This window comes from Cuculus canorus, chromosome 6, assembly GCF_017976375.1.
Source record: "Cuculus canorus isolate bCucCan1 chromosome 6, bCucCan1.pri, whole genome shotgun sequence".
Taxonomy (NCBI): domain Eukaryota; kingdom Metazoa; phylum Chordata; class Aves; order Cuculiformes; family Cuculidae; genus Cuculus; species Cuculus canorus.
In genome coordinates, this window is record NC_071406.1 from 25,431,896 (window position 1) to 25,455,942 (window position 24,047).

At 40.1% G+C, this 24,047-nt stretch overlaps 1 protein-coding gene across 1 annotated transcript in view; it reads right to left on the reverse strand.

Annotated features, from left to right (window-relative positions):
* Positions 1-24,047, reverse strand: part of TTN (titin) — a 240,400-nt gene that overhangs the window by 151,950 nt on the left and 64,403 nt on the right. Inside the window, 40 exon segments of the mRNA XM_054069478.1 lie at positions 254-514; positions 612-879; positions 962-1,051; positions 1,404-1,587; positions 1,825-2,107; positions 2,228-2,320; positions 3,324-3,611; positions 4,331-4,621; positions 5,140-5,427; positions 5,583-5,870; positions 6,388-6,666; positions 6,765-7,043; positions 7,138-7,416; positions 7,567-7,854; positions 8,373-8,651; positions 8,764-9,045; positions 9,156-9,434; positions 9,697-9,978; positions 12,697-12,984; positions 13,152-13,439; positions 13,589-13,867; positions 13,943-14,221; positions 14,326-14,604; positions 14,834-15,121; positions 15,255-15,533; positions 15,678-15,959; positions 16,068-16,346; positions 17,078-17,359; positions 18,241-18,528; positions 18,661-18,948; positions 19,050-19,328; positions 19,430-19,708; positions 19,809-20,087; positions 20,291-20,578; positions 20,704-20,982; positions 21,483-21,764; positions 21,873-22,151; positions 22,729-23,010; positions 23,218-23,496; positions 23,693-23,980. Coding sequence (XP_053925453.1) covers positions 254-514; positions 612-879; positions 962-1,051; positions 1,404-1,587; positions 1,825-2,107; positions 2,228-2,320; positions 3,324-3,611; positions 4,331-4,621; positions 5,140-5,427; positions 5,583-5,870; positions 6,388-6,666; positions 6,765-7,043; positions 7,138-7,416; positions 7,567-7,854; positions 8,373-8,651; positions 8,764-9,045; positions 9,156-9,434; positions 9,697-9,978; positions 12,697-12,984; positions 13,152-13,439; positions 13,589-13,867; positions 13,943-14,221; positions 14,326-14,604; positions 14,834-15,121; positions 15,255-15,533; positions 15,678-15,959; positions 16,068-16,346; positions 17,078-17,359; positions 18,241-18,528; positions 18,661-18,948; positions 19,050-19,328; positions 19,430-19,708; positions 19,809-20,087; positions 20,291-20,578; positions 20,704-20,982; positions 21,483-21,764; positions 21,873-22,151; positions 22,729-23,010; positions 23,218-23,496; positions 23,693-23,980 — 10,794 coding nt within the window.

The window sequence follows — 24,047 nt, forward strand, 5'->3', positions numbered from 1 at the left end:
GGATGACACGGATTGTTTGAGGGCCAGGTGACATTAGTAATAATTATCTAGTTAAAAATACTAACTTACACAACTATGTCACATAATTTTAAAAAAAGAGACACCAAAATTTGTTTAGTCAGTTTCCAAGTTTCAGAATATATCTCTTTAAGAAATATTTAGTTTCTTATATTTTCATTTTTTCCTTTTAATGGAACATCAAGAATCTGTTTATCACTTTTATAATAAAGAGATTCTAAATCTGTTTACAAACCTTCAATGGCTAGATCTGCAGCTGTTTCTAGATTGTCAAGCTTGCAGGTATACCGTCCCTGGTCTTCTGTTCTAACATCCTTGATGATGAGTTTGTGTACTTTGTCAGAGACTTGTGTTGAATATCTCCCTCCTATCTTAATGGGTCTCCCGTTTCTATACCACTGAGACTTGGCATTCGGGATAGAGAACTGACAAGACAGCGTGCATGTGTTTCCTTCCTTGAAAGTAGCGTCATGAAGATGCCGTTCAACTGCAGGTTCTATCAGCACGTTAAAACATATATTTTAGCAGATGTCAGAGGGTGAAATAATTAAAGTGTAAATTAATTTAAATACATGTTTCAGAAGTACACTTACCAATCACAGTTAGCTTGGCACTGGCAATGTGTGGTCCACATACTATTCTGTAATTTCCCTGATCTTCAGGTTGACAGTTCCTAATTCTTAGTATGTGGCGATCACCTTCAATTCTAATTTCATATTTGTTATTAGAGTCCAGTTTCTGGGTTCCCTTGTACCATGAAAGTTTAATTTCTGGATAATTAATTTTAATCTCACATTCAAAGATAGCATCCTCATCACTTAAAACCGTCTGATTTTCAATGTCTTTGATCAGAGTAATAGGCTGAAAAATATTAGTTTAAATTAGTTTCAAGTTCCCTGTTATGGGTTTGAATATTTTTCAAATCAGTCAGAAAATATTTTACCTCTGTCTGTGACAGTCGTTGCTGAATAAAAGCTACAAGTTCATCAAACTCCTGGTCTTCTTTTTGAGCTTTTTCTCTGAGCTCAATTTCCTGTAAAAAGGCAGAACATACTTAAAGATTAAAGGATGTTAAATGTTAAGCTGTCATGTTTATCCAGAAGAGAATTAGTTGCTACATAAAATGTTCCACAAAAATACTGTGACTAGCATGTTTTCCAACTTAAAAATTGTAGCCAAATTGTGAAGACAGAGCATACTTGGCCAGAAGACCTATTCTTTCATCTTGGGTTTCAGCATGCAAGAAATTGAGAACTGTCAGTAAAATATCTAAAGAGACAGAACTTTCTGCACACACAGTAACATCAGAGCATGGACACCAAGTCTGTTCAGAAGAACCATGTTACTCCTAAAAAAGCCAATGCTGCAGTCATGCTATATCTTACCAATCTATGGCTTTCTTCTGCTTGGGTTTGCTTTAGTAACTCAAAGGCTTGTAGGAGGCCACGGAAATCTGTAATTCCATACATGCGAGCGTATTTTTCATATTCTTTGGGATCTACATTTTTGAGAAGTTCCAAGATATCAATAGCTTGCTCTTCCTCTCCTTCCTTCTTTTTTGTCGGAGTGCTATTCAAATCAATAACAGAAGTTAAATACGAATCCTTCAGCCGAAGTAAGTTGTTAACTAAAAACTGAATCAGCTTAGAACTGCCCTGTGCAGTGGAATCCTTTAGTTCAGTCTACTCAGGCACTTCTGGTTTTAGTACTCGTATTCATATTTAAGGAACATTAAAAAATATACCATAATCTGAGATATAAAATAAGAAAGTTTCTTATGCGTTGATGGGAAATTAATCTCTATACCTTTTTAGTTTTGCCCTGAGATCCCCTTCAACAACTTCTTTCTTTCTTTCTTCAACTTGTAGATTTACACTCCTCTCAATTTCACCATGTTGGTTAAAAGCCACACATTTGTACATGCCAGAATCAGTTTTTATTGCATCTTTTATTTCTAGTTTGGCTTCGTCTCCCCTCTGCTGGATAATGATGCGACCTCCCTGGTTGAGTTGTCTCCATTTTCCCTTCATCCATTTAACATTTGGAATTGGGTCTCCACCAACCTTTGCAACAAATGTTGCAACAGTCTCTGCAGAAAGATGCAAATGAGGAAGCTGAGACTTTTCCAGCAGTCTATGATAGCAGGATATAATCTCAAACAAAAGGTGTAGACAAATAGAAAACAATGTACTCTTTGTACAATTCTTACTTTCCATGACTTTGATACTCTGAGGTTCTGACACAAAATAAAGTTTTCCTTCCACTTCTGCTTTCTTAGCTGCTGGTGCAGCTGCTGGCTTTTCTGAAAATACAGAGTCAAAAAATTACAAAAGATGGTTTCACATAATAGTTTATGTTTATGTGTGATGGTGCTTCCAAAGGATCCATACAAGAGGAATTAATTACAGAGATGGAACAAAATATTATGAAAGAGATGAAAGTGCAAAATACTTTCTTTTTGTTTTAAGTAACTTGTTTTTTACTCTCCAGATGAAACTGAACACTGTGGGCCATATTGTGCTGTTCATTAACTTCAGTCAGGTCATTTATATTCTGCATGGATGAAAATTCATTGATGGATATGCAAATAAGAAGCTTCATTTTCTGCAGTGTAATGGCTTTTAGTGAGGTATTCTATTTTCTGTCTATTTCTGGTAATTTCACCCTCAGACTGAAATGCATTTTTCAATCTGTGATCTGTTAAATTATTACTTTTTTTCCATTCACATAGTTCATAGCCTTGTGAATACTCATGTAGTGAAAAAGATACTATTTCTACATATTAGTGAACACTTATGTCTTTTATGCAATGGGAAGACAAGACCTACATGGAAGGACTCACGCTTAGACAATACTGGAAGTTAAAACATCAAGGTGTCTTAGACTTGCAATAGTCCTGAAACAATTGGCCTCCAAGGCCACGCACTCAATCAAATTCCTTTTGTATTGTCCTTTATTAAACACCACTGTTCCCATCCTTGGACATGCATGTCTAAGTAATTTTACTTATGTATCTTGCTCTTTTTTAAAATTTGGTGTTTAGTTTTAGAAACTATATTCTTAATCATTTTGGTAGAGAAAATACTGTTGATTTGACACTTATCTCCCACTGTTTATGTCAGTATTTATATATAAATTATTGTTAAATATAATGTCTTCCCAGATTGTACAGTTTTGCACAGAACTGAAAGACACTAATTGTTTACTATTAGATTATTAATATTTTTGTTACACAGAAAAAATGCAGGGTGGAATTTTTGTTTAAATTTCCATCATATGTGATGATTTTCTCCATGTTTCTCTACCTTTAACTGTAACTTTAGATTTGCAAGTATCAGTGCCAGCTGTGTTTGAAGCTTTGCACACATATTCTCCTGAGTCAGATTTGGTAACTGCAGCAAGTTCCAGAAGAGCTACTCCATTAGCAAAGCTGAAGTTGCATCTGTCTGAAGCTCTTATTTCTCTCCCTCCCTTCAGCCACTGAATCCGTATTGGCTGTGATCCTTGGACATGGCAGCTGAGCTGCAGGGTATCACCTTCCTCTGCTGCTGCTGGCTGAAGAGGCTGGTCAAAAACTGGAGGCTTTTTAGGTTCTGGAATATGAAAATGCTTGAGTGAATACTCAATGAAAGAAAGCATGATTAAGAATGTAAGAGAAAGACAGACACATAATTCTTAGGAAGACAATGGCAAGGAATGAAGGGGGATAAACAGAAGTCTGAGAATGCCAATCATAGTTTTAGAAAATGGAATAAATATCAAGAGAGTTTTTTTCCTATGCAAACATGCAAGAAATATCTTTTCTCCACACAGCAAGGACATTCATATGCAAAAAATAGTTTAAGAACTAAAGCACTGTGATTAGGCTGTGAAACTATATTAGCACCTTTAAAAAAACAAATGCGCAATCTCCTGCAAGTGTAATATGATGAAGTGCCACGCTGCCACAACACACTGTCAATGCCACTAAAGCTTAAATGTAATTGCAAAGAAAAACTGTTATTCCATGGCAAAAGAATGATTAAAAACTCAACAGAATTGTTACATAAAGATTTCAATGTTCACTTTAAATTAGTCATAGCAAACAATGAAAAAGTAAAGAAGCCTGTCCCTGAAAAATATTGGTTTATTTTAATCACAAAATCTATAAAATTCCTTCATTTTGTGGTTTAACTCAGTTGTACCTTGTCCATCTCAGGACATATTGTTGTTAGGGTGAGTAAAACCAGCTCATAAGATAGAAGCTGTATATTTGCAGCTAACACACAACAAAGAAAAGTAAGAAGCAAATTAAAATAAGGATTCAACTAACCTCTGATAACAACAGAAGATGTACACAACACGCTTCCTGCTTCATTGGACACTTTACAGGTATATAAACCACCATCTGATTGCTCTACTCTCTTTATATGCAAAAGTAAGGTATTGTTTTTGAAAGATATTTCACAATGTGGGCTTGAATGAACTTCCTGGTTGTTTTTATACCAAGCAACAGTTAAAGGCTGAGAGCCAGAAACACAGCCCTCAAGTTTAAGTTCATTCCCTTCTGTTTCTTCTACTGCTTCAGACAGTTTCTTAGTAAAAGTAGGTGGAGTTTTTCGTTCTGTAAAAAAAGAACATATTCAAATTCTATGAATCAAACCTGGAATGCAAAATTCTCAAGAAAATATTTCAAGAAAAATTTAAGCGATTTTAATTAAGGGAATTAAGGGAATCGATATTAGCTTGTTTCAAAGTGAAAGTACGCCAAGATAAAAAGCAGATGTCTCGCTCTTACAGTAACTGTCATAGTTTTTCCTGTTTGAAAAAAAAAAAAGATCCTCTTACATTGGCTTATGTCAAGTGCCATTTTAAAAATACCCAAGATTTTTGCTGTGTTCTCGAAAAAGAAACAGGCCAATGTCTATTAAAAAAAAAAAAAAAAGTGAAAGACAATACTCTCTCATTTCTGTTGCCATTGTTGTTAATGACCTTTCCTAATTCCCTTAAGAAACACATGGTTATCTCCAGATAGGTACTTTCAAGCTAGTTTTTCGCAAACTTATCTTGAAGCAGTAAGGCTAACTTTCTTTATAATTAAAAGAAGAAAAATGTACACATAAAGTATTATCTATTCTGTACCTTTAACACTCAGCTGAGCTGTGCAAGATTCCTTTCCAACTTCATTGATAGCATAACAAGTATACTTTCCAGCGTCCCCCCTGTCAACTCTCAAGATGGTCAAGTGGGCTGTGTTGTCTACATAACTGATCTGGTAGTTTCTTCCAGTTCTAATCTCTTGGTTATCTTTTGTCCAAGTGACTCTAATAGGCTGTGTTCCAGAAATGTGACACTCAAAGTCAGCACTTTCTCCAATAATACCATCAACGGCTGTAAGTGGGATGTCAAAGAATGGAGGAGTCTTCCCTTCTAAAGAGTGAAAGAAGTAAAAAAGCATCACTTTAAAAATCTTGATTTGCTTTAAATCTCTGTGAAATAAATATTTTCTCTATAGTATTAAATCCATATATCAAGCAAAAGTGAATTTTAAGATATTTCCATTAGATATTTCACAGCCCACTGACCTGTAAGGATAAGCCTGCCACTAGAAGAAGCAGTCCCAATTGCATTGGTAGCTGTGCAGGTATATTGTCCAATAAGGCTCCTATCTGTCTTCAAAATCCTGAGAGTTGCTACATTATCTATGAAGGCTGTGTGAACATTGTGGTCCTCTTTTACACGTACGCCATCTCTAAACCAGGATACTTCAATAGGTTCTGAACCAGCAATACCACAATCAAATGTAACTGGTAAGCCAACAGTTTCATGAACATCTCTTATTTTTCGTGTAAAAGAAGGAGGAAGTTTACGCTCTGTAAGAAAATAGGTATTGTACAGTGAGGGCTTTCAGAAGATATGCACCTATTGCTAAATTTGCCAATAATCAATACCTAATATAGTGTAGAGTATGCTGGACTTCTGCTCATAACTTCTGATTAAAAAGGTTATTCAGCATGTCATTTATTTGGACCCGATATGAAAAGAGCGCTGTGCAGGAAAATATGTAACCATTCTGCTCTCAGTTACACTCAGTGAGCCTATTTAATTCTCAGGACTGCTAATGGTGGAAACAATCAAAGCAATATCCTCAATGGGGAAGGAAGATGCAGAAGCTTGTAACCCTACAGAAGAGCTCTGGTCAGTAAGAGGCATATGTCCATTAGCTTTACTGGTAGGTCTTTGTTAATGGAGGCAGAGCCAGAGGGTATCGTACACACCAAGAAACAGAGAAGACTTTAACAAGCAAAAAGCAATATTTGTTCTGCAAAATAGCAAAGTATGCTTAAGAAAATTAGACCACTTTGCTATTTCTTAAAACTAAATATTCACCTTGAACTGTCAGCAAAGATGATGATGAAGCCTCCCCAACAGCATTTTCTACTTTGCAGATGTATTCCCCACTGTCACTGCTGTCTACCTGGCTGAAAACCAGAGTGGCAACTTGGTTCTTAAAATGCATTTTCACAGTAGCTGTTCCTCTCAGCTTTGTACTGCCTTTGTACCACGATACAATCATTTCTGGTGTTCCAGCAACCTGGCACTGTAAGGATGCAGAATCTCCAACCATCACTTGCACTGGCTCCAAGGGTTTAGTGAAGTAAGGTGGTTCTGAAGAACAAATATATGCCATTAGCGTTAAAAATTATTGCACAATGACCATTAGTAGCTCAAATAATGCCTGTTGAAGTGATGGTGGCTTGACGCACCTAGTATTGTGATTGTACCATGACAGTTATCCTGTCCAGAATCATTTTCAATATGACAAGAATATTGCCCCTGATCTTCTAGTTTGCTGCTAAGGATTTCCAATATGGCAGATGTTTCTGTGGTGGTGACGCTACACTTTTCAGAGTGCATTATTTTTACTCCATTTTTCTTCCATGTCACTGAAATTGGTGGAGTACCCGTATATGTGCATTCCAAGATCAAATTTTTCCCTTTCTCTACACTTAAATCGTTCACTTTCTTCACAAATTTGGCTGGTTCTATAATGAATAAGAGGTAGAAAACAAATCAAATAAAGCCAAGAGATAATTTTTAGAAAGATAAGGATCATAAGAAACAGTAGTCTAGACAAACCTTTGACAAAAAGATGTGTTGTGCAAGAAATCTTTCCTGCCTCATTAGACACCTGGCAGGTGTAGTCTCCACTTTGAAGCGGATGTACATCAAACAGCTCCAGTTCTGCAACTGTATCTTGCAAGGTGATATTGCACCTGTCTCCTGGTACTAGCTCAACACTGCCTCTAAACCATTTAACTTCCAGAGGAGAGGAGCCTTTTATGATACTGGTAAAGGTTATGTTCGCTCCAGACAAAACATTCAGTGGTTCAGGTTTCTTCACAAAAGATGGTAGCTCTAAGCATGTAAATAAAAGAGACAGAGAAGTGGTATATTTGAATTTCTGATGAAGAGTATAGTGACAAGAAATATGTAACAAAGCAAAGAATTAAGTGTTTTTGAAAACAAATTTGTGCCCTCTGGCTCTGGCTTTTTATTGATACTGACCTCTAACACTCAGAAATGCACTGCATTCATCAGACCCAGCTACATTAGTAGCTTTGCACAAATAAGTTCCCATATCAGATTCTTGAAGTCCATTCACTTTCAGAGAACAAGTATTGTCTGTAAGGGTAGACTGATACTTGTCTCCACTGGTAATCTCCTGTCCGTCATGGAACCAGGAAACCAGAATAGGTGGCGACCCATAAACTTTGCACTCCAGTACAGCAGAAGAACCCAGCTGACCATATGTTTCTTTCAGTTTTCTTGTGAAAGAAGGAGGTATAATACGATCTGCATTTGTTAAACAAAAACAAACAAACAAACAAATAAAAACAAACAAAAAAATCAAACACAAAAATTACCATACAAAGCTTAAAATGCAAAATTTCCTCATGCACAATAAAATCAGCTAGCTTTCTTTTGATGTATTTGCTTTAGCAATCTGTTCCTACGCATGTAAGTCATTGAAAAATAGCTGATGGCTAAGCACATGCTGGAGCTTTCATTCACAGTTTTTGAGGGGCATCTTTTATTTTTGCATTTGTTTTCCATAAGAAACGTGATTGCACCAGCTATCCAAGATAACATATAGATTAAAGGTAAAGAAATCAAGCCCTTGCAACAACTCCTGCCCCTCAGAGATTAGATAGGCATCTATCCTTGATGCCTGTCAAAGCAGCATGCCAAGTACTCCTAAGATTACACAAGCAATGAGTCTCTCAGGAAATCATTAGAAACAGTTTTCTATCTGAAGGTTTTGAAAAGGAACTATAGGATCCAATGTGGCTAAAAAAGATCAGTCAACTAACCTGAAACATGCACTGAAGCGGTGCAGCTGCTTTTACCAACACTGTTTTTCACCTCAAAAGTATATTCTCCACTGTCTTCTAGTCCTGCCTTGAGGATCTTAAGCCCAGATACTTTGTTGAAGAAACTGATTTTATATTTATGGTCAGTGGACAGTTCATTCCCATCCTTAAACCACCTAGCTGTAAGCTCTGGTGTGCCGTCTACTGTACATTCCAGAGTACAAGAGTCCCCAGCTGTAACTTTGACTGGGCCCGGCTTCTCTACAATGACTGCGGGTTCTGCAATGAGATGCAAGTCACAACATTTTTTAAAACAAGTTATTAGTATCATAAAACCTGAAATTTTAAAAAATCTTAAAACACACTGTGGATTTTATCCCATGCTACCAACCTAGCACTGTCAACTTGGCAAAGCATTCTTGAACTCCAGCATCATTTTTTATCTGGCAAATGTATTTCCCAGCATTGGCTGGTTCTGCATTTCCAATCCGCATAGTTGCAGTGTTTTCTGAATAGGAGATCCAAAGATTATCACTTTCTCTAATGATTTCACCTTTGTCTTTTAACCATAGAACAGAAATGGGCTGTGATCCTTCTACTGCAGCCTGCATTTCAATTGGCTCCCCAACGACGACAGTGAGATCACTCAGCTTCTTCACAAAGGTTGGTGGTGCTATTTAAGAGAAGATACTTAACAGTTAAAAAACATGCCAGGAGCGGAAGAGTAGGAGGAGAATGACAGGAACAATGAAATGCCAAGAAGGGGCCAATCTTTATACAAACCTCTTAGTGTTACAGAGCCAATGCAGGAGTCACTTCCAACATCATTTACAGCTTTACAGTGATATTCACCAACATCTGCAGTATCCACACTGAGAATGTGAATACTAGCTAGGTAGTTCTCAGACATGACCTTATACTTCTTGCTGCTCCGAATTTCTCTCTTGTCTTTATACCATGAAATCTGGAATGGAGGAGTGCCCTGAAGCTCACATTCCAGGTGAACATCAGACCCTTTCAAGGTTTGGACTGGATGAGGCTTCTTGGTAAAAATGGGGGGTGCTGTAAAAGAAAAAGGTGTTAAAGTTTGTGTTATTTGAGCAAAGGTGACTAAAGAGGACACACTATCCAAGCAGCCACTCTGAAGATGAACAGCGAAGACACACCATAATAAGAAAAATCTCCCACAGTATAACAGGCCAGAGATTTTAATGTATTTAGACAGATTTTGGCCTCTCTGACTAAAGAAAGTGGGATTTAACAGCTTTTCGACAAAGGAGGACTCACACAGATAGAATGGTAAGGAAAGAGCCGGAATTCCAACCTTTTACTTTCAGTGAGGTACTGGTGCTTGCACTACCCGCAGGATTCTGAGCTTCGCAAGTGTAGTCACCACTGTCTTCAACACTGAGACTGTACATTTCAATGACTGCCACCGAATCCACAAAGGACATTCTGTATTTTTCACTGGGATGGATTTCGGTTTCACCTTTGTACCAGGTGACTTTGATTTCTGGAGATCCACCTATTTTGCATTCATACTTAGTGGAATCATGCTGTTTCACAAGTCTTGAGGAGTCTAGTTTCTTAATAAATCTTGGTGGTTCTGGAAAGCCAAAAAGGGGAGATGATGCTTTAAATTGCACTGATTTTTTGAATAAGCAGGGAGATATGTAACAGAAAATGTAAACTTCAAAGAATTATACAAACATTCTAATTGTGCAATTGCTATGATTTTTTTTTTTTTTAATGATTTCAAGTTGGTCCAAAATCTAGATTAGGAAACAAGCAAATTCTCTATCTGGATTTCAGTTACTTTTCCTTACTTAATTGTCCTACTATACTTCTGCTCCTATTTACTCAGTAAAGATCATCTGATATCTGTGGTTTTCTTCAAGTAGCATCCCCTTGTAATATATGAGTAATCAAAATGCCTTACAGAAATGCAAGAATCTGAACTGTTCAGCCAATAAATATTACTAAAAGCGTTTAAGCTGAGCATTATAGCAGCTGCTTTATATCTTAATATGTCACTAACAATAGAGTCTATAAATGTATCTGCATCACAACCCTTCACACATTTATTGCAAAGCCAAACATAAATGTGCATATAAGGAATAAAAATCAAGGAACTTAAGTAGCAAACAAAAGGGATTCAAAATAATCAAGCTGGGAAGAATTACAAGATGGTTAGTATTACAGAAATTGGTGTTAGAGGTCCTGTGACTGAAAAGTAAACCGGATGGTTACATTTTGTTCTGTAAAGTGAGAAAGGAGTGGTCGTTTGACACTTTAAATCAAAAGTACCATACGCATGATTCAGAATCACAAGACTGAACGCTCATAGATCAGAGATATAAGTAGCAAAACCAAGAGGTGGTAATGTGGGCACAACAAACAAATCTCCTTGCAAAACAGGATGAAATGTGTCTTAGCGCATCTGTCTGCGAAGTGTAGGAAGAATATATATTTTACTGTGGGTTACTTCAATCCGTGGGTCATTTGCAGAATATCCTATATTGTTAGTAACAAGACTTCCTTAGAGTTTCTGAAAATAGAAATGTTCACTTGTTAACACATGGACTCTTGGAACCCTAGTAATTTACTCAAATATTTCACTTTGACAAAAAGTTGTTTATCTGTCTGCATACTAACAGCTGCTGAGCAGTCACACTAATTCCATTCCTTTCAAAAAGTGAGAATATAGAAGTTAGTAAGGCATATATTTAGAATGTAGGGCAGTTTCTGGAATGTAAAGCAATTCTTAAAAGTACAGATTCGGAACAAAAGATGTTAAAGAGGGAAAGATAGTGAAAAACTGTAAGATTTTCAAGGTTAATTGAGCAAAAGATCTTAAATACTTGAGCAAAAGGCTGTGTTTCATAGAAGTGAGACAGAATATGCTCAAATTAAAAACATGCAAATCAAAGCACGTGAAGTGATTCCCTTCCAAGTTCCATGGGAACTGGCTGGCAAACAACGAACATCATTAATTTTACATACTTAGAGAAACTGTACATATCCTAAAGGCTTGAAGTAAGTGCCAGTACAAGTTCAGGATCGAAAAAGAAAACAATGATACTGGTGGAGGAGGAGGCATGAAAAAAACCCCAGTTTTTTAGGAATCAAGAGCTGAAGAGTAATAAAATAAATAAGGTCAGTCAAGATCATCTTAGCTCTGGCCAAATAAACCTGTTAGTAACATTACCATTAATAATGAACTGTTTTACAGTTCTGGTGGAAACAACTTTAAAAGTTTAGAGATGTTAGATTTCTAGCTGCAATCTTTCAATGGTTTTTGTATGTCAAACTACATAATAACAGCATCTCTATTTACCACTGAATCCCCAGGTAATTCAATGTTCCACAGTCTTCTAATCCCCACCAAGACAACCCCGTTATGGACAGAATGTACTGTCTCTCTCTATATAATACATTTGACAAGCAATTATTAAAAAATCTTGTTAGTGGTAGTCCAGCTTCTCGTGTTATTTGTCTTAGAGAATAAACATCCTAGTATTCACCCTTCAAATGTTTTCCTTTCATCCAGAGGGGAAAAAAGAAAAAGCACTAAACGAACAGGGATATTTGAACTCATGCATAATTGAAGTGGTGTATTTTACATTTGTTTGTTTATAAAACCAGTAAGAATCCGGAACAACTATATAAATACAGTGTTCTCACCTACAGTGAGGAAATTACACTAATATACAAGTGTTACTTCTATCAAGAGAGTTTGACCCAGTTATAAATTTAGATCATTGAAATGTGTAAGATCCACACGCTATGTAGAAAAGCAAAGTGTTGGCAGAATGGATATTTGTCTCCAAGTTTGCCATCAGATCATCCAGTTTTTTTGTCTAGAACAGCAGTTTGCAATGTATTAAGTTTGTGAAAGAATAAAACTGTTTGCAGGAGCTGCACATCTAGTAAAAATACATTTAAGTTTCATAAGTGAACTGAGTATCTCAGTTACCTTTTCCTCCCATGGACAACTTAGTGAATGTTACTCCTGTAGAGAGACTTTAAGGAAGACGGACTTTACTGACCAATGGGGCCATTCATAAAGACACAACAGAGTACTAAGTCAAAGTTAACATTTCATGGAAGAATGTCTTTGATAAGACAAATCACGTGCTGTACCAGACCAGAAGAATGATGAATAAGTATTTAAGTATTACAAAATTATTTAAAGTAAATAAAACCTCTCTGTGTAGCCTTTTGTAAAGATTGCTAATCTTGCACGTCTGCATTCAGGACTTTGTTTTCCAGGTATCTGCCTTGCAAAGAAATGCCTCGCGAACACTAAAGCTTACAGCAATACCTTGTACAGCCAGCTGAGCTGCGCATGCATCCTTTCCAACACTGTTGCTGGCCGTACATGTGTAGAGTCCAGCATCTCCTTTGCTGACTTTTAGGACGATCAAAGTGGCTGTGTTTTCCACCAGTGTCATCTTGTAGTTGCCACCTGGGCGGATCTCTCGGTTGTCTCTGGTCCAAGTAATCCTCATGGGAGCAGATCCAGTGATGTGGCACTTAAAGGTTGCACTTTCCCCTAGCGCCACATCAATAGGTACTGGTTTGATGTCAAAGAAGGGAGGTTGTAGTTGTTCTGTGAAAAGGAAAGCATGGCAGAGCTCACCATCAAGCCCTCCTCACCACACACATCACCATGCTATGCCCATGCTTCCTGGCTACCATACAATGGGCAGAGTGGGAAAAAGGGTGAAGAAAAAAAAGAGCAAAACAAAGATCTTTGTTTAAGTGTGAGCTACAAACCTGTGAGGAGAAGTTTGGCACTGGTAGTTGCCGTCCCCAGAGCATTTTGGGCTGAGCAAGTATATTGGCCACTGTAAGCCATACTAGTCTGCAAGATCTGGAGCGTCGCAACATTATTTAAGAAGGCTGATTGCACATTATCACTGTCACTTAAGAGAACCCCATCCTTGTACCAAGACACCTGGATAGGCTCTGAGCCATTTATGCGGCAATCAAATGTCACTGGGGCACCAACCGCCTCCTGAATATCTTTCAGTTTTCTGGTGAATGTAGGGGGAAGTTGACGTTCTGCAAAACAATAATAATCACCACTATAAGTAGGAAGCTACCCTGTCAATCTAGGATTAATTAATTCTAAATTAATAAGACCCCCTTTCTGTAGACAATAAAGAGTTCCCACAAAATAAGCCAGGAAAGAGTGGCCCTTGGCCCATCACCTTTAATAACAAGCAATGCTGTGGAGGTGGCGAAGCCGACGCTATTTTCTGCTTTGCAGATGTATTCTCCAATGTCACTATCCTCCACGGTGGAGAATGCCAGTGTTGCCACATTATTCTTGAAGTGCATTTTATAAGCCTGTGTTGATCTGAGCTTGGTGTCATCTTTGTACCAGGACACCTTGATTTCCGGTGTACCACCAATCTGGCATTTTAAGACCAAGGGCTCACCAACCTTTACCTCCACACGGTCCAGATGTGTGACAAAATAGGGTGGTTCTAGGGAAGGAAAAAGCATGGTGAGCAGAGGCAGAGCATCTGGGGTGTCTTAGGGGGGTGAGTGGTCGTGCATACCTAAGATGGATACAAGGCTGTGGCAAACATCCCCACCCGCCTCATTGGCCACCTCACAGGTGTATTCGCCTTCATCACTCTTGGTGCTATTAAAGATTTCAAGAATGCCGGATTTGTCAGTAGTTGTAACACTGCAGCGTGGAGACTGAGTAATGGGCATGCCATTTCTTTTCCAGGTGACAGAGATGGGAGGGGTGCCTATGTAGCTGCTTTCCAGAACAATGGACTTTCCCTGTTCCACACTGAAATCACTTAATTTCTTCACAAAGACTGCAGGCTCTGTGGGGAGGCATAGATCGATAGTGAGAGGGAGAGATGTGGCAGGGCTGAAGGCAGAGCATGATGGGAAATATCTGTATGTACACGCATACACACAAACACACCTTTCACAAAGAGCGGGGTTGTGCATGATATACTGCCAGCATCATTTGTGACCACACAGGCATAGTCCCCACTGTAGCCTGCCTCCACGTTGTACAGCTGCAGCTGTGCCACAGAGTCATCCAGAGAGATGGAGCAGTTGCTGTCTGGCACTAACTCCCTGATGCCTCGGAACCAGCTCACTTTGAAGGGAGTACTGCCTTTGATGTAGCTGGTGAATGTCACATTTGATCCAGGCAAAACTTCCTGGGGATCAGGTGTCTTCACAAAAGAAGGTGGTTCTAAGGATCATGCAAAGGATAGAAGAGGGAGAAAGAAGTTAATAGGAGAGTTTTTGTGAAGGAGAAAAACTGGAGCAAGTTTGAGTCAAATAAAAGAGAGAAAGAGGAAGAAAACAGGAAAAAAAACCCAAATCCAAAACATGAAAAAGAAACTATGGGAAACCAGGGGGAAGGAAGAGAGGAGGGAAGAAGAATTTTGTTGAAGAGGCTGTAGTATCCTTCTACTGACCTTGTACAGTCAAGAAAGCGCTGCATTCATCAGATCCAGCCACATTAGCTGCCACACAGGTATACGGCCCTGTATCTGTGACATCCAGGGCATTCAGCTTCAAAGCACAAACATTATCCAAGAATGAGATCTCATATTTTTCTCCACTAACAATTTCATTCCCATCCTGCAACCAGGTCACAGATATGGGGGATGTGCCAGACACTTTGCATTCCAGAAGCACTGAGGATCCCAGTACCCCATTTGTTTCCTTTAGTTTTCTTGAGAATGAAGGAGGAACAAGACGGTCTAAGTAGGACAGGGCAGAAGAATAGGAAGAAAAGTGTTTGGGTTTTTTTCAGGGAAAAAGAAAGGCAAGGCGGGGTGGGAGGGTGAAGCTTAATTTAAACACAAGTGTGAACAACAAAGACATAGAGCTGACCTGAAACATCAACTGAAGAAGTGCAGCTGCTGTCCCCCACCTCATTGTGCACCTCAAAAGTATACAAGCCTCTGTCTCCCCTGTCTGCAGAGAAGACTTTCAAAGTGGATATATTGTTGAAAAAGGTAATTTGGTATTTGCGGTCACTCCTTAGTTCTCTGCCATCTTTGTACCACTTAGTGATAAGTTCAGGTGTTCCTCCTACTTTACACTCCAAGGTAAAAGGATTGCCAGCCATTACTGTAATTGGCTCGGTCTTCTCTAAGATGACTGCTGGTTCTGAAATACAAACCGGGATTTAGTGTGTCACCAGGAAATCTACCCACAAACTGGTGAACATGAGATATAAGCAGAAAACAAAGGCTGGCAGAAGCAACTGTGCAAACTGTAAGATATAGTACTTGTGATGCAGGCTATACCTACCTAAGACTTGTAAAAAGGCAGAGCATTCCCGCATGCCAGCATCGTTTTTGATCTGGCAGATGTACTTCCCAACATCAGCTCCTGCTGCACTGGCAATCTCAAGAGTTGCAATGTTGTCCATAAACCACATCTGGATATTTTCACTCTCCCTAATAACTTCACCCTTGTCCTTGAGCCAGACAACAGAAATTGGTGGGGATCCTTCCACCACTGCCTGAAGGGCTGTTGGCTCCCCAACGAAGATTGCAGTGTCACTCAGCTTCTTGGCAAAGCGTGGGGGTTCTGATGGCAAAAACAAGGAGGCAGAGGAAGGTTAATCGTGCATGCCTCCTTGGAAGATGGTTAGCCAGGACATCAAGAAAGAAGGCGGTGATCTTCTAGTATACAAACCTTTGAATTTCACTGGGCAGGTGCAAGTGTCGCTTCCCACCTCATTCATAGCTTTGCATTGATATTCTCCAGTATCTTGAGATTCCAGGCTGAGAATATGAAGACTGGCAATGGAGTGCTTTGCTGTCACCTTGAACTTCTTGCTGCTCCGGACCTGCCTCCGGTCCTTGAACCAAGCCACCTCAAAGGGTGGAGTCCCTGCTATCTCACACTGGAGGATAACATCTGAGCCTTTAAGTGTGTCCACAGGGCTTGGCACTTTGCTAAAAACAGGTGGTTCTATAAAAAAAGAATCACATTATAATGTGTGAATATCCTTCCCTGGGTGGGTTTTGGGATAGTAGCAGGAGGCAACATAATCAGGAAGGGGGGCTTACACTTATTCTTGTAAACCCATATTTAGCTTCCGAACATGTGACCTCACCTCTAAAAAATGCTGAGCCCTGACATCCCAGCACTGAGTCCCAAGGGCAGAAAATGTGACATTTCTGCACCTGTTTGGAGTTATTGCTCAGTGTTCCTCCCCAAAAGTAATTCTCTCCAGGACCACATTCCAGCTTTCCCCGCCTCTTTCCAGTCATGAAAGCTACCATCAGTGAGGCTCAGCAGCACAGCCTCCTCTTCCGTCTTAAATTTCATTCCTGCCAGTATCACTGCATATAAAGAGCAGTCAGAGGGATGGCTGAAAAGTGTGCAGAGCTCCCTCACCAAGAGTGGTGCTCCATCTACTCCATGCTTCCCTTGTGACCTGACAAGCTTGCCTTATTCATCTTGCAATTGATTTAAATGGGGAGACAATGGAATGGCTGCACAGTGCTGAACACCCACCGCTGTTTCCTGCCTGATCTCCACTGCCTAAACACAGCAGCATTTGAATGTGAGTGCAGCTGGAGAGACACTACCCCAGCAGCCACCAGCTGCCATAGCAGCTCACTGTCCAGGGAGATGCCCAACTGGGAATGGGCCTGGAAGCCAAGGATTCTGGTGGTTTGTGGAGCCATGCTGCTAACCTTTCACTGTGACTGAAGTACTGCAGCTGGCTGTGCCGGCAGAGTTATGGGCTTCACATATGTAATCGCCTGCATCTTCGGTGTTGGCATCCAAGATGGTTAGCATCGCCAGGGAGTCTACAAAGGATGTGTGGAGCCTGTCGCTTGCCTGGAGTGCCTGATCATTTTTGTACCACATGGTTGTGATCTCTGGTGTCCCACTGATTTTACATTCAAGCTGAACTGTGTCCCCCTGCTTCACAAACCGCAGAGCTTCAGGCTTCTTGATGAACTTGGGAGGTTCTGCAGAACAGAATAAGTACTTGGAGAGTGACAGTATACCTGTTTGCAGTGTGGAATCTACAGTGCTGAGTAAGAGTTATGGGGAGCACAAGATTATTGGGACACAACAAAGTAAGCTTGTTACAGCAGCTGGCTGTATCCCCAGAGTTTCCTTTGAAGGAAAGGCACAAGATGGAGAAAAGAAGTCAAAGACAGCTGTATTCTGCCAACTCTGGTGCCTGCTGCATCAGACAGCTGGAGCTGTAAAAGAACAAAAGAAGGACAATTGCTCCAACCCAAGGGAAATCTTGCTGTTAACCTTTGAAGGATCACCTTTTTGGGCAAAAATATCCGCATGAAAGATTTGATGAGTCCTTCACCCCCAGGAACAGCAGAAATACGGTAGGGATAGTTTCACTTGCTTACACATCTTTAAAACATATTCCTGCATGAAGAACCTAAGTGATTCATAGCCTAGATTAAATCAGCAATTCAGAACTCCAATTAAAATCTGCAGCAAATGTGAAAGAGCCAAAAATGCTGGCCTACAAATGCAAAGTAGTTGTATTTACCATATCACCATTTTCCATATAGTAATTTCTGTGTGTGAATGCCACCGTGACTGTAGTTTAAGAACTAGTGACAAAGTAAAATGCAGAGTGAGTGCAACTCTCTGTACAAACAGCTTCCCAAGAGGATCTTTCCCACTGCACATTTTGAGGGCACACAAGGCTTCTACTGTCATGCTGTATGACAGGAGAACATCACCACATGGTATATGTCTGGTTTCTTGAAAGCTACTTTATATTTCCAAACCGTAGAGGGTGGAAGATGAAACTCGGTAACAAAGAGGTGTCTTTGCCAAAGAAAAAGAAAACACACAAATGAAGGTGATTTAATACCTTTGACACTGAGCTGGGCTGAGCAGAAGTCTTTCCCAGCTTCATTACTAGCTTGGCAAGTATATTGGCCAGAGTCTCCTTTACCCACTCTGAGCACTCGAAGGTGAGCTGTATTGGCTATAAATGTAATATTGAAATTTCCTCCAGTTCGGATCTCCCGACCATCCTTGGACCAGGTGATGTGTATTGGCTGGGCTCCAGTAACATGACATTCAAAGTCAGCACTTTCTCCAAAAGGCACATCGATAGATTCAGGTTTGATGTCAAAGACAGGCGCTTGCTTGGGTTCTAGAAACACAAGAAAATGGTATAGTATTTGTACCTCACAAAAAAGCTAATCCAACGCACAGATACCCTCACAGGCATTAAATGGGAAAGGAGAGTCTGTGATTCAGGCAAAAGTTTTGTAAGTCAACACACCTGCTACTGTGAGTCTAGCACTTGAGGTGGCAGTGCCCACAGCGTTGGTGGCCGTGCAGGAGTACTGCCCAGTATGATTCATCTCAGTTCGCACCAGTTGCAGCACTGCAACATTATCTACAAAGGATGTATGTATATTGTGGTCATCACTTAGCAGCACACCATCTTTATGCCAAGTCACAGTAATGGGTTCTGAACCATTGAGTCGACACATAAATTTAAGGGGTAAACCAACAGGGTGCTCGACATCCTTCAGTTTTCTTGCAAAGGAAGGTGGTCGTTTGCGCTCTAGAAGAAAGGAAGTAACAGATAAATATACCCCAGCAAGGATTTTTTAAAAGTTTTGCAAGAGTAAAAGAATTCATAGTAAGATAATATAAAATCATCACCTTGAACTGTTAAGACAGCCTTTGTAGATGCAGTTCCTACACTATTTTCTGCCTTGCAGATATACTCTCCACTGTCGTTGCTGACTACTTTGTTGAAAACAAGTGTAGCAACGTTGTCTTTAAAGAACACTTTGTACTCGGGAGTAGACCTGAGTTTTGTATCACCTTTGTACCAAGACACAGTGATTTCTGGTGTTCCAGCAACATGACATTGCAATGTTGTATAATCTCCAACTGACACCTCAAGAGGTTCCAAGTGTGTAACAAAATAGGGAGGTTCTAAAAAAGAGAAGCAATTAGATACGCTCATTATAGTGTGAGGCCTTGGAAGCATAGACTTGAAAGAACAGGCAAGAGAAAGAAGCAAAGAGATAACACACCTAGGGTAGAGACTACAGCCTCACACACATCTCTTCCTGCCTCATTTTCAACATGGCAGGTGTATTCTCCTGTGTCATCTTTGGTGCTGTCAAGTATTTCCAGGATGCAGGATCTCTCTGTGGTGGTGATGCTACACTTCTGAGACTGAGTGATGGTCTGGCCATTCTTCTTCCATACCACAGAGATGGGCAGGCTGCCTGTGTAAGTGCCCTCCAGGATGATGGGCTTGCCGGGCTCCACACATTGATCGCTCAGTTTCTTTACAAAGACAGCTGGCTCTAATGAAGGGTAAGAAGTAATAAATGTTGAGCACAGGAGGACAAAAGAGGGAAAGAAACAATGTTTTAAGGTAAACAGAGAGAAGCAATTTTTACAAACCTTTTACTGTAAGGTGTGTTGTACAATTTGCCCTGCCAGCATCGTTAGTCACTAGACAAGTGTACTCTCCACTTTGGAGAGGAGTGACATCAAATAACTCAAGCTCCACAATGGAGTCCTCCAAGTAGATATTGCATTTGTCCCCTGGCACAAGCTCATTGGCCCCTCTAAACCAGTTCACCTTAAACGGAGGGGTTCCTCTAATAACACATGTAAAAGTGATGCTTGCACCTGGCAAGACTTCCAGAGGCTCTGGTGTCCTCTCGAAAGAAGGTGGTTCTAAACACACAAGAGAAAAAGAGAGATAAGACAACTTGCTACAGCATAACTCTGCATTTCCACACACCTCCTGAAGATAAAGAACAACATCTTTATCTACCAGTCAATAATTTTCCCTGAGTATATTTACAAAAGTCCACAGGCAATTTCAAGAGAGAAAGAAAAGAATGGCTCAGAGAGCTTTCTGACCATGATAGACTGACCTTGTACGGTCAATACAGCACTGCATTCATCTGAACCAGCTATGTTGGTGGCTTTGCAGGTGTAAGTTCCAGAATCTGAGTCACTCACTGAATTCAGTTCTAAAATACATTGGTTATCTGAAAAGGCGATTTGATGTTTTTCCCCACTGACCAACTTAAGTCCATTTCGGAACCAAGCTACAGAAATAGGAGGTGAACCAGACACTTTGCACTCCAGCACTGCTGAGGAACCCAGGACACAAGGGGTTTCCTTTAGTTTTCTTGTGAAAGAAGGAGGAATGATTCGATCTGCGTAAGAAAACATAATAAATCCATGGTCAGAGAGAAAATGAGGGAAGGAATGGAAGAAAGGAAAGAGAACATGTCTGAAAGAAAGTTCTTGTAATAGATAGAAGACAGGCAACCCAACCAACCTAAAACATCAACTGATGCTGTGCAACTGCTTTTCCCCACGTCATTCTGCACCGCAAAAGTGTACAATCCAGCATCTTCCTTTTCTGCATCCATAATTTTAAGTGTAGATACTTTATTGAGGAATGTAATTCTGTATTTTTGGCTGCTGGTCAGTTCTTTGCCATCTTTGAACCACCCAGTGGAAAGCTCTGGTGTACCTGCCACTTTGCACTCCAAAGTACAGGCATCTCCTATAGTAACTCTCATTGGCTCTGCTTTCTCTACAATGACTGCAGGCTCTGAAAGGAGAAATGAGTAACATACATGGTGAAATCAGGATTTGATTAGGACTAGCTGTAAATATTACAGCATGATAATATGGCACTTATGCATTTTATACTAAGGATATCTCAGGTTATTGGGTGGGGAATTTTTTCAGCTCTGTTTTGTTGGGTTTTTTTTTCCCCCGCCCTTCAGATGCTTAACAAAATGGAGTACAAATATTTTTAAACTTCTAGGAGAGAAATGTCTGTCCCTCCCCAAGCAGGCATGAGCAGAACACGCAACCTAGAAATCCAGTCAGCTTGATCCTGTCACAGTGCAGAGGCCTGTGATTCCTTCCACCCCTATCCCTGGACAACTGGAAATAGGGAACCTGACCACTGCTTGTTGAGAATGCAAGGTTTCCCCGCTTTGATTGTTTTAAGCTCAGGGACATAAGCAAAGCATAAAGCTCAACTAAATAACCAAGTTCCTAACTTAAAAAAATATATTCTATGAACTTGTGCTTTTTACCAACCTAGAATAGTTAAGGTAGCCATGCACTCGCGACTTCCAGCATCATTTCTGATCTGACAGACGTATTTGCCAGCATTGCTTGTCTCTGTGCACAAAAGTTGCAAAGTTGCAATGTTTTCCATAAATGTGATCTTTATATTTTCACTTTCTCTAATAATGTCCTCTTTGTCTTTAAGCCACTGTACAGAAATCGGCTGGGAGCCTTCCACTCTTGCTTGTAACTCTACCGGTTCACCAACCACAACAGTCATGCTGTTTATTTTAGTCAAGAATTTTGGTGGCTCTGAAGAAGAAACACGTAGTTATAGTGAATGCTCACAGTGTCTATGTAAAGAGCAGCAATGCAGTGCCGTTGGGGACACTGAAGAAGGCATATGTGCCAATACTTTACCTTTCAGCTTCACGGCACAAAAACAAGTGTCGCTTCCTACATCATTCTGTGCTTTGCACTGATATTCACCAACATCTGCAGCTTCAACATTAAGAATGTGAACACTTGTATGGTAGTTTTTGGCTGTAACCTTATACTTCTTACTACTGCGGATTTGTCTCCTGTCTTTGTACCATGTAACGTCAAATGGTGGTGTTCCTGAAATCTCACATTCCAGGCTAACTTCGGTTCCTTTGAGCATGTCTACTGGAGAGGGCTTCCTGCTAAAGACAGGAGGTTCTAACAAGGGAAGAAAGGAACAGTTTTAGAAAAGAGTCAGTCTGCAGGTGTTTGATCAACAGTTTACTGATACCAGCTTCTAAAGAAAGAGACTGCTGAGAAAATCAATGGAGTGGGCAAGGACTTTCCTCATTTTCTAAGGACACCATGAAATGATATTGCAGGTAGATGAGAAATGAGAGTTCTTAACTCCTCTGTAGAAAAGGCAAACAGAGGGGTGACCTTTGGCAGAGAGGGCTGGTCCCATTTAGCTGCTAGTATTCTCAAATACAGGTTGTAAAACTGACACTGGTCAGCTTAGATCTGGGTTTTATTTTTAGTCCATATTTCAGCTCCTTGATATAACTTTCCCCACTGTGATCTGCCTTGGGCTTTGACAGTCATAGAACTGGGGACACTTATCTTAGGATTCTTCTGCATTAAGAATAACATCTCTCTTTTTCAGGCCCTGGCAGAAGGTGTGAGGATGCATCAAGAAATGAGTATAATATGAAGAAAAAGGCAGCCATGAGGGTTTCCAGGGGTAAGACCACCAGGGAAAAATAGAAAGTAATCAGAGAGCAAGAGGACAGCTAACCTTTCACTGTGACTTTGGTGCTACAGCTGGCCTTGCCGGCAGGGTTGTGAGCTTCACAGATGTAGTCACCGCTGTCATCCGTACTGAGATGATTCATTTCAAGCACAGCCACAGAGTCAATGAATGATGTCCGGAATTTTTCACTGGCGACAATTTCATGGTCATTTCTGTACCACACTACTTTCATCTCTGGAGATCCACCTACTTTGCACTCAAGCCGGGCTGAGTCACCCTGCTTGACTACTTTTGCCGCCTCTAGCTTCTTAGTGAACTTGGGTGGTTCTAAAAGACCAAAAAAGTAGAGTCAGGAGGGTCTGAATTAATATTGGAAAGAAAAGACAAGGGAAAAGAGTCAAACAACTGTGGACTACAAACACAGGACAAAGAATTCTCTTGGCAGTATATCAAAGATCACTGAGTTTGGCTTGGCAAAAAGGAAAGACAAGGAACAGACAGAGAGACTGCAACACAACAAGAAAGAGTGCACACCTGTTACCATCAATGTTGTACTGCAAGAGTCACTGCCAACATCATTTGAAACGTGGCAAGTGTAGTGCCCACTCCTAGAAGTATCCACTGAATAGAGAGTTAAGAACCCAGTTGACCCTTCAATCCCAATGAAACAAGTTGGACCAGATACAAGTTCTAAGTCTTCTTTGAACCACTTTATTGTAAAGGGTGGTGTTCCTTTGAGTGTGGCCTTGAACTCCACTGTGGAATCTGGGATGGCTTGCTGGCTCTCAGGTTTTACTAAGAAGCTTGGTGGCTCTGCAGTTTTTAAGAAGAGGAAATATTCGGTTACATCAGAAATTTCTTAGAATGAAGAAAATTAGTGAAGTAAGCATGGAGACCAAGTTTTCAGCATTAATATTAAGAGGTATAAGAGTGTTACATTAGCATAAGATTTAAGGTATTTTCCCACCATCTATCACAAATAAGAAGTAATAGTAAAAGAGTTTCAAACCTTTCACAGTCAGGACAGCACTGCAAGAATCATTCCCAGCAACATTAGAGACACTGCATGTGTAATTCGCACTGTCTGCCAGATCTAAATTGGCAATCTCAAGTGACGCAGTGTTCTCATGGCACAGACTTCTGTATTTTGCACTGTCAGTTATCTCTTTTCCATCCTTAAACCATTTTGCAGTAATGGGGAGTGACCCAGAAACTTTGCACTCCATTTGGATAGAAGATCCGAGAATGGTATTCTTCTTGGTTAGCTTTTTGATAAATGTAGGAGGAATTGACTGATCTGCCCAACACAAAAATGGCAAAAAAATACACTGGTTACCTTCTCGCCTATCTTTCACAAGAGGAGA